Source organism: Bos grunniens, chromosome 8 (assembly GCF_055505025.1).
Source record: "Bos grunniens cultivar Pamir isolate PY7600 chromosome 8, Bosgru_T2T1.0, whole genome shotgun sequence".
NCBI lineage: Eukaryota > Metazoa > Chordata > Mammalia > Artiodactyla > Bovidae > Bos > Bos grunniens.
This window is the reverse complement of record NC_141172.1, coordinates 37953373-37963936: the sequence shown is the minus strand read 5'-3', so window position 1 is coordinate 37963936 and position 10564 is coordinate 37953373. Positions and strand designations below refer to the sequence as shown.

The window sequence follows — 10564 nt, the reverse complement described above, 5'->3', positions numbered from 1 at the left end:
CCTCGCGAGAACTTCAAGGCGAGGTGCGCACCTTCTGATCTTCGTCTCCAGATCTCACGAGAACTTCGAGTCAAGACGAGGGCAGCTGTGGAGGCGCTACCTAAGCTTCCCGAATTTCCCAGGGCCCTCAGGCTGCCCCAGGTGGCAAGCTGTTAGTTCTGAAAATGGTTCGTTTTTCTCTCTACCCTCACTAGGAAGATTTATCAAATGAAATATGGGGCCGTGACTAACGGATAAAGCCTCCCTCTAGTGAAATGGATTTCCCGCCTCTTTTGCCTGCTTGCTAATGGGACGTCGCCTCCTTCAAGAAACCTTTCCTTTTCTTCATGGTATTTATCTCGGTAGGTTTGCTCACATTTATTTGTGCAGTTGTTTGATAACTTCTTTCCCTAGTTTGCAGGTTTCATGAAAGCAGTGGTTGTGACATTGCTTCTAATTGTACCTCAGGGCCTGACGAATTGTTGGGTGTAAGATATATTAAAACTTGTGTGTACGTTTTAAAGGCAGATGCAAAGCTCCCTGAGGAAATTCCTACCACTTTTACGGGGAGAAATGGGCCTTAGTCTCAATCTTCAAAACAGAGTATTTGAGATAAAAGGTTCTTTTGGCCATGGATTGTAAAGGATTGTCCATTGCAAAATTATAGTGTCAACATTAATAATAGTCAGTTATTTTATCAGCAAAGGTGAATTTATTTAGAAATAGCCAGAGGAATGCAATTCAGCATATGTGCACTGTCATGGACCGTATGCAAATTCAGAGAACTAGGAAGAAGAACTTGCTTTTGTAGGGAAAAGGGGGAAGGTGGGACTGGATGTGATAACCAAAGGATCCACTGGGGAAGCTGGGAGTCCAAAGTGTGGAGTCTTCTAATTGGCTGTGTTGCTTAATCTCTGATTGGCTGAGATCTGTGGACCAGAGAGAAGTTTTCTTCTTTCTGCTGTATTTTAAATAGCGCCCTGTTTTCTTGGAGATGTAGGCAATTGTCTTTTCCTGTTGGGAGAAATTGATGATGCATGACAGGGCATGAGCGTGCTCCCTTTAGGTCTCAGTTCAGTTCAGTTCAGTCACTCAGTCGTGTCCGACTGCGACCCCTTGGACCGCAGCACGCCAGATTTCCATGTCCATTACCAACTCAAATCGATCTGACTACAATTTTAGTCGAGAGTGTGACAGAAATTTGTAGAGGATTTGTCCTCTAAGAAAAATAGTATTCTGCTACATCAAGAGGGAAGGGGCAGGGAAGTACAGCGCAATCCATATAGGTTGCCTTGTCATTTTAAATGAAATTTTTTTAGACTGTGTTGGCGCTGAAGGTGTCCCAATAGCCACAAGGGGGCAGTCAGGGGCCGTCTCAGGAATAGTTAACTTCAGTATACTAAAGCCTCAGCTGTTCTATACATCAGTGTCTCTTTTGCTGTCTCGTATACAGGGTTATCGTTACCATCTTTCTAAATTCCATATATATGCGTTAGTATACTGTATTGGTGTTTTTCCTTCTGGCTTAATGGACTCTGTGGGAGAGGGAGAGGGTGGGAAGATTTGGGAGAATGGCATTGAAACATATGAAATGTCATGTATGAAACGAGATGCCAGTCCAGGTTCAATGCACGATGCTGGATGCTTGGGGCTGGTGCACTGGGACGACCCAGAGGGATGGTATGGGGAGGGAGGAGGGAGGAGGGTTAAAAAAAAATAAAAATAAAAATAAATAAATAAATAAATAAATAAAGCCTCAGCTGCTGCTGCTAAGTCGCTTCAGTCGTGTCCGACTCTGTGCGACCCCATAGAGGGCAGCCCACCAGGCTCCGCCGTCCCTGGGATTCTCGAGGCAAGAACACTGGAGTGGGTTGCCATTTCCTTCTCCACTAAAGCCTCAGAGGCTCCAGCAATTATCAGTGATACTCTTAACTCTTCCCATTACAATGTTATTTTTCACTCCTTCTCCTTTTTGCCTCTGTGTACTTTTCTCCGTTTTCTGTTCGCCCAGCTTTGCCCTACTTTCCAGTGGTATCCATGAGTACTTAGTAACGGGCAGTCAGATCTTTTAAAAGATTTATGTAATTTGATTAGCACAATTTCATTGCCTACTTTGAGAAACAATTCATGTATAAACTGTAGTGGCTATGAGTCCTAAGCAGAACTTCACCAGGGAAACCCTGTGAGAAAGGAAACTATTCATTATACTGAGAAAAATATATATATTCTTAAAGAACATAACCAAACAACAACAAAAAACCACTCAAGCAATATATGTGTTATGTCCGTGCTAAGTCACTTCAGACTCTTTGTGACCCTATGAACTGTAGCCTGCCAAGCTCCTCTGTCCATGGGATTCTCCAGGCAAGAGTACTGGAGTGGGTTGTCATGCCCTCCTCCAGGGGATCTTCCTCACCAAGGGATTGAACCCTCTTCTCCTACGTTTCCTTCATTGCGAGAGGATTCTTTACCCTGTTGGCTGAGCCGGTAGGGAAGCACCAGTATATGTCCGAACCACACAAAAATCTATACTCCCGTTCTATTTATGAGCTCAGTATTCTCATCCTCCTTTGTACTTCTTCAGTGTGCACATCTTCATTAAAGACTGACATACTATATATATCTTACTTCTTCACGTTTTCTGTCTCCTGCAAAAATGTAAGCTCTACACAACAGGGATTTTTGTTTATTTTGTTTACTTTGGCAGCATCTTTGCCTTGAACAGTGTGAAACATAGTAAAATTCTCAGGAATAATTTAATGTTAACAATTATAGCAATGTCAACAAATAATAAGTAAAATGTTAATCATATCAATAATCATAATATTTAGTAAGTGAATAAACTCCCTGAGATTTGACTACTTGTTCCTTTATATCCTAATTCATACTTATGTCATAATTATTCTTTATTGTACTATGCTGAATTTTTTTAAAATCATGTAATTATCTTTTATACTAGTTGTAAGCTCATTAAAGACTGGAATTATTTTTGTTTCATATTTATTATTCAGTGCCTAGGACAATGCCTGCTAAGTAGACCCTTAATAAACATTTATTGAATGAATGAACACATTCCTGACTACAACTACTACTTATTATTGTTATTATCAAGAGTACACAGAACAACTGTGCAAAAAAGATCTTCACAACCCAGATAATCATGATGGTGTGATCACTCACCTAGAGCCAGACATCCTAGAATGAGAAGTCAAATGGGCCTTAGGAAGCATCACTACAAACAAAACTAGTGGAGGTGATGGAATTCCATTTGAGTTCTTTCAAATCCTAAAAGATGATGCTGTGAAAGTGCTGCACTCAATATGCCAGCACATTTGGAAAACTCAGCAGTGGCCACAGGAATGAAAAAGGTCAGTTTTCATTCAAATCCCAAAGAAAGGTAATGCCAAAGAATGCTCAAACTACCACACAATTGCACTCATCTCACACGCTAGTAAAGTAATGCTCAAAATTCTCCAAGCCAGGCTTCAACAGTACGTGAACCATGAACTTCCAGATGTTCAAGGTGGATTTAGAAAAGGCAGAGAAACCAGAGATTGAATTGCCAACATCTGCTGGATGTTGGCATCGAAAAAGCAAGAGAGTTCCAGAAACACATCTATTTCTGCTTTATTGACTATGCCAAAGCCTTTGACTGTGTGGATCACAATAAACTGTGGAAAATTCTGAAAGAGATGGGAATACTTGACCACCTGACCTGCCTCTTGAGAAATCTGTATGCAGGTCAGGAAGCAACAGTTAGAACTGGACATGGAACAACAGACTGGTTCCAGATAGGAAAAGAAGTACATCAAGGCTGTATATTGTCACCCTGCTTATTTAACTTATATGCAGAGTGCATCATGAGAAATGCTGGGCTGGATGAAGCACAAGCTGGAATCAAGATTGCCAGGAGAAATATCAAACCTCAGATATGCAGATGATACCACCCTCATGGCAGAAAGTGAAGAACTAAAGAGCCTCTTGATGAAAGTGAAAGAGGAAAGTGAAAAAGTTGGCTGAAAACTCAACATTCAGAAAACTAAGATCATGGCATCTGGTCCCATTACTTCATGGCAGATAGATGGAGAAACAGTGGCAGACTTTATTTTGGGGGGCTCCAAAAACACTGCAGATGGTGACTGTAACCATGAAATTAAAAGACGCTTACTCCTTGGGAGAAAAGCTATGACCAACCTAGACAGCATATTAAAAAGCAGAGATGTTACTTTGCCAACAAATGTCTGTCTAGTCAAGGCTATGGTTTTTCCAGTAGTCATGTATGGATGTGAGAGTTGGACTATAAAGAAAGCTGAATGCCGAAGAATTGATGCTTTTGAAATGTGGTGTTGGAGAAGACTCTTGAGAGTCCCTTGGATGGCAAGGAGATCAGTCCTGAGTGTTCGTTGGAAGGACTAATATTGAAGCTGAAACTCCAATCCTTTGGCCACCTGATTTGAAAATACCCTGATGCTGGGAAAGATTGAAGGTGGGAGGAGAAGGGGATGAAAGAGGATGAGATGGTTGGATGGCATCGCCAACTCAATAGACATGAGTTTGAGTAAACTCCTGGAGTTGGTGATGGACAGGGAGACCTGGTGTGCTGTAGTCCATGGGATCACAAAGAGTCAGACACAACTGAGTGACTGAACTGATCAAGAGTCAACAAACTTACTGAACTGAACAAATTATTAGTGAAATGACTTATTTTGAATAAGTTGCTATTATTACTGAATGACTTATTTGTTAATATACTATCCTAGCTGTGCTTCCCTGGTAGCTCAGCTAGTAAAGAATCCGCCTGCAATGTGGGAGACCTGGGTTGGGAAGATCCCCTGGAGAAGGAAACAGGCTACTCACTCCAGTATTCTAGCATGGAGAATTCCATGGGCAGAGGAGCCTGGTGGGCTACAGTCCATGGGATCACAAAGAGTCGGATATGACTGAGTAACTTTCACTTTCACTTTTTCCTGTCTACCTTATTCCAGAACATTGTCATAAAATTGGAGCTATCCAAAAGAGCTCATTTGAGTTTTTATAAAATAAAATTCCATTTATACAAGAAGAATATGGAATTGTTAGTAATTATACTAGAATATTTGTTTTCAAGTTATTTTAGCATTTTATGTTGATATCTTCATGTGGGAAATATGATTCCCATGATTGAGTCCTTAAAATTTTTATCTTAGCAGTATTAAATGTGGGTACAATTAATAATAGTAACTATAATTAATACTTGCTAGATTATAAAACAGCTAGTAGATAATATCTCCATTATTTACTTTTTTGCTTTCTGTCCAATTGATTGTCTGTTTTCCCCACTATAATGCTGGTCTCATTAACACTTTATTCTTGGTATTTATACTAAGTCTGTATTCTTGAATATATACAAAAAATATGTATTCAATTATATGTTAAGTAATATGTATTCAAATATGTTTTGAAAGAACAATAATAACAGTACATCATTTGTTGAGTGATTACTGTATGTCAGGCAGTAATCTAAGTGCTTGTACACGTTTTACCCCATTTAATCCTGTAGTAATCATATCAAATAGTCTTGTAATTATCTCTAGCTTATAGACAAAAGGGAGCTCATCTTAGATTACAAAACTTGCCTAAAATGAGAGAGTTAGTAAGGGGTAGAAGTCCGATTAAAAACAGTCAGTCTGTCCCTGGAGTACAAACTGTTAAACTACTTCATATAACCATAATTTGTCAAAGAAAAATATTACAAAAACAATGAATCTGTTTGGTGATGATCAGTTCAGTTCAGTCGCTCAGTTGTGTCCAACTCTTTGCTACCCTATGAACTGCAGCACGCCAGGCCTCCCTGTCCATCACCAACTGCCAGAGTCTACCCAAATCCATGTCCATTGAGTCAGTGATGCCATCCAACCATCTCATCCTCTGTCGTCCTCTTCTCCTGCCCTCAATCTTTCCCAGCATCAGGGTCTTTTCAAATGAGCCAGCTCTTCATGTCAGGTGGCCAAAGTATTGGAGTTTCAGCTTCAACATCAGTCCTTCCAATGAACACCCAGGACTGATCTCCTTTAGGATGGACTAGTTGGATCTCCTTGAAAGGGACTCTAAAGAGTCTTCTCCAACACCACATTTCAAAAGCATCAATTCTTCAGTGCTCAGCTTTCTTCACAGTCCAACTCTCACATCCATACATGACTACTGGAAAAACCGTAGCCTTGACTAGATGGACCTTTGTTGACAAAGTATTGTCTCTGCTTTTTAATATGCTGTCTAGGTTGGTCATAGCTTTCCTTCCAAGGAGTAAGTGTCTTTTAATTTCATGGCTGCAGTCACCATCTACAGTGATTTTGGAGCCCAAGGAAACAAAGTCAGCCACTGTTTCCACTGTTTCCCCATCTATTTCCCATGAAGTGATGGGACCGGATGCCATGATCGTAGTTTTCTGAATGTTGAGTTTTAAGCCAACTTTTTCACTTTCCTCTTTCACTTTCATCAAGAGGCTCTTTAATTCTTCACTTTCTGCCATAAGGGTGGTGTCATCTGCATATCTGAGGTTATTGATATTTTTCCCGGCAATCTTGATTCCAGCTTGTGTTTCTTCCAGCCCAGCGTTTCTCATGATGTACTCTGTGTATAAGTTAAATAAGCAGGGTAACAATATACAGCCTTGATGTACTCTGTTTCCTATCTGGAACCAGTCTGTTGTTCCATGTCCAGTTCTAACTTGCTTCCTGACCTGCATACAGATTTCTCAAGAGGCAGGTCAGGTGGTCAAGTATTCCCATCTCTTTCAGAATTTTCCACAATTTATTGTGATCCACACAGTCAAAGGCTTTGGCATAGTCAATAAAGCAGAAATAGATGTTTTTCTGGAACTCTCTTGCTTTTTCCATGATCCAGCAGATGTTGGCAATTCGATCTCTGGTTCCTCTGCCTTTTCTAAAACCAGCTTGAACATCTGGAAGTTCATGGTTCATGTATTGCTGAAGGCTGGCTAGGAGAATTTTGAGCGTTACTTGACTAGTGTGTGAGACGAGTGCAGTTGTGCAGTAGTTTGAGCATTCTTTGGCATTGCTTTTCTTTGGGATTGGTGATGATGGCACGTGATATTATAAAAGCAAATCTTTTATGAGACCAGTGCTCTAACCCATGAGCTATGGAGCCCCAGTTATAATATAAAAGCAAATCTTTTAGACCAAACCCTTAGATTAGAGAAAATAATAATTTGGACCAAAAAAAAAAAATAGCATATATGCACACACATTAAAGTAATTGCCTCAGAATGGGTTTAAAAGTTCACTCTGTTGGTAATAAAGACACTTAGAAGCTGGTCTCAGCTATAGGAATAAGTAGCTATACAAATTTGCAGAAATCTTATACTAGTTTACGTAATATATGTCATGAATATAAGAACATGTGGTGTAGGCTGAAGGTAGGTAATAATAGTAGTGCCTTCTGACAGTGCTATTAAAGGATTATATGACATAATGCAGTAAGTAACACATGAAATAATAAATGAGAAAATACAGTGCCTGACACATAATGATATGTATTAGCTGTATAATTATTGCCATTTGTACTTTGTTGTGGAGAAGGAAATGGCAACCCACTCCAGTATTCTTGCCTGGAGACTCCTATGGATGGAGGAGCCTGGTGGGCTGCTGTCCATAGGGTCGCACAGATTCGGACATGACTGAAGCAGCATGCATGCATGCATTGATGACTGAAGCAGCATGCATGCATGCATTGAAGAAGGAAATGGCAACCCACTCCAGTATTCTTGCCTGGAGAATCCCAGGGACAGAGGAGCCTGGTGGCCTGCTGTCTATGGGGTCGCACAGAGTCAGACACGACTGAAGCAACTTAGCTGCAGCAGCTACTTTGTTGGAATGTGATAATCAAATGAGATAATAGGTTTGGTGTTCTTTAAAATAATTATTGCATTTTTTACATTTGAGGTACCAGACTGTTAATTTGGCTAGAGTATGAGAAACTCATTTAAAATCATTTTTACTTCTAGTACATAAAGGATAGTATGCAGTCAATATAGTCATGATCCAGTCCTACAAGAAAAGATTCTCCATTAAGTCAGTGGGGTGTGGGGGGAGTCTTTTGTGTTTAGGATCTATAAATGAAATAAGTGAAGTATAGGAACTTTAAGCACCAGGAGCTTAGACTTCTTATTCTAATTATGTTTAAATATAATGGAGCAAAAACATCATTGGTTAAATGTTGAATTGCAGAAATTTAAGTAAAATAATTTGTAGAAGGGGGAGACTTGTATGAGCTCAGTAGTCTTGGAAGACTTCATTTAGGAGACAGAACTTAATTAGGCTTCGATGAAAAAGTAGGTAGTCAGAAAGTGGGTCTGGTACTTCAGGAGGAGAGGATGGAAGCTACAAAGGCATGTAAACAAGTGAGCAAGGTATATCGTCAGTAAAAGAACCTATAATAGTGATGTTAAGGATTAGTAGAAGATGGAATATTGCTAGAGGACAAAGGGAGCTTTAAAATTTAGAGTACGGAGTTTGGATTTTTTTCTGTTTATCCTATGGGGAACAGGAGGTTATAAAATAATTAGTGGATAATGTATGTGCTGCTGTGCTTAGTTCCTCATTTGTGTCCAACTCTTCAAGACCCCATGGACTGCAGCCCACCAGGCTCCTCTGTCCATGAGATTTATCCAGGCAAGAATACTGGAGTGGGTTGCCATGCTCCTCCTCTAGGGGATCTTCCCAACCAAGGGATCGAACCCAGGTCTCCTACATTGCAGGCAAATTCTTTAGCCACTGAGACACCAGGGAAGCTAAAATTGAAGCTTAAATAACTTGACCTTAATGTATACAGATGTGGAGGAAGAAAAACCAAAAGTGAAGAAACGAACTACAAGTCCACATTTTGGATCAATGAATTGTGAAGACCCAGCAGTAGGATGGAAGGAGTAGACATAAACAGAAAGGACCCATAAAAGTGATTTTTAAATGAACCATCATTAGATTTGAGGACTTGTTTTATGTAAACTGGATGTGGGAGAGAGAGAAGAATTTAACAAGACCAGGGATTTTTAAAAAATTGAAGTACAGTTGACTTACAATTATGTTAATTTCTGCTGTACAGCAAGTTTATTCAGTTATACATATATCAAAATATATACATCCTTTTTTGTATTCTTTTCCATTATGGTTTATCTCATGATGTTGAATATAGCTCCCTGTCCTGTACAGTAAGGCCTTATTGTTTATCTATTCTATATGTAATAGTTTCTATCTACTTACTACTCCATTCCTACTCCATTCCTTTCTGTCCCCTCCACCACTTTGGCAACCATGAGTTGCCAAAAGCTTACTCCATTCCTTTCCGTCCCCTCCACCACTTTGGCAACCATGAGTCTGTTCTTTATGTCTGTGAGTTTGTTTATGTTTTGTAGATAGGTTCATCTGTGTCATATTTTAGATTCTACATATAAGTGATATATATTTGTGGTATTTGTCTTTCTCTTTCTGATTTACTTCACTTAGTAAAATGATCTCTAGTTGCATCCATGTTGCTACAAATAGTATTATTTTGTTCATTTTTATGTCTGAGTAGTATTTTATTGTATATATGTACCATGTCTTCTTCATTCATTCATCTGTTGATGGACATTTAGGTTGTTTCCATGTCTTCTCCTTTATGAATACTGCTGCTATGAACATAAGGGTAAATGTATCTTTTTGCATTATAGTTTTGTCCAGATATATGTCCAGGAGTGGGATTTCTCGATCATATGATAATTCTACTTTTCTGGGGAATCTTCATACTGTTTTCCATAGTGGAACAGTGTAGAAAGTTTCCCTTTTCTCCACACCCTCTCCAGCATTTGTTATTTGTAGACTTTTTTAATGATGGCCATTCCGAATGGTGTAAGGTGTTACCTCCTTGTAGTTTTGATTTGCATTTCTCTAATAATGAGCAATGTTGAAAATCATGTGCCTTTTTGCCATTGTATGTCAGGAAGACCAGGGCTTTGAGCTGTAGAGAATGAAAAACTGATGACATTGAAGAATCATGAGGGGAATTTAATCCTACAGTAAAGCTTTGCATATGTTAAGTCGCTTCAGTTGTGTATGATTCTTTGAGTCCCTATAGACTGTAGCCCGCCAGTGTCCTCTGTCCATGGGATTCTCGAGGCGGGAATGCTGGATTGGTTTGCCATGCCCTCCCTCCAGGGGATCTACCCGATTTAGAAATCAAACCTGGATTAGCAGATGGGTTCTTTACTACTAGTGCCACCTGGGAAGCCCCAGTAAAGCTTAAGAAATGATGAATCTTAGATAACTGTAAAGTATTCAAGAGGAAGTCTCCTAACAAAACAGATGGAAACATGGGGCTGGAAGTATGCTAAGACATCCAGCCTGGAGATCCAGATTCAGAAATCAACAGCAAAGAGTTGTGAGTTAAATAAAATTAAATCAACTCTCCAGCTGATGGACAGGGCATACAGTGTCCAAGTAAAGAAGAGGGAATTTCATGTGGTAAGAAGCAAGAGAAGAGATAAAGAAGGAGAAAACAAGAATTATAGAGGATGATGTCCTTCTGCTTTTTATAAAAGCAAAAAGGGAAG

General features: G+C 39.6%; 1 protein-coding gene across 6 annotated transcripts in view; it reads left to right on the top strand.

Annotated features, from left to right (window-relative positions):
- Window positions 1-20: 20 nt before the first annotated feature.
- Window positions 21-10564, top strand: part of CD274 (CD274 molecule) — a 108778-nt gene continuing 98234 nt past the window's right edge. For 2 of the 6 annotated variants that reach the window (XM_086415237.1, XM_086415234.1), the window contains exon 1: window positions 44-341. In XM_086415237.1, the coding sequence (XP_086271363.1) occupies window positions 287-341 (55 nt within the window). In that variant the 5' untranslated portion in view covers window positions 44-286. Of the gene's footprint in view, window positions 342-10564 lie in introns of all 6 variants that reach the window. The other 4 variants (XM_086415238.1, XM_086415242.1, XM_086415245.1 and 1 more) reach the window with 4 other exon arrangements.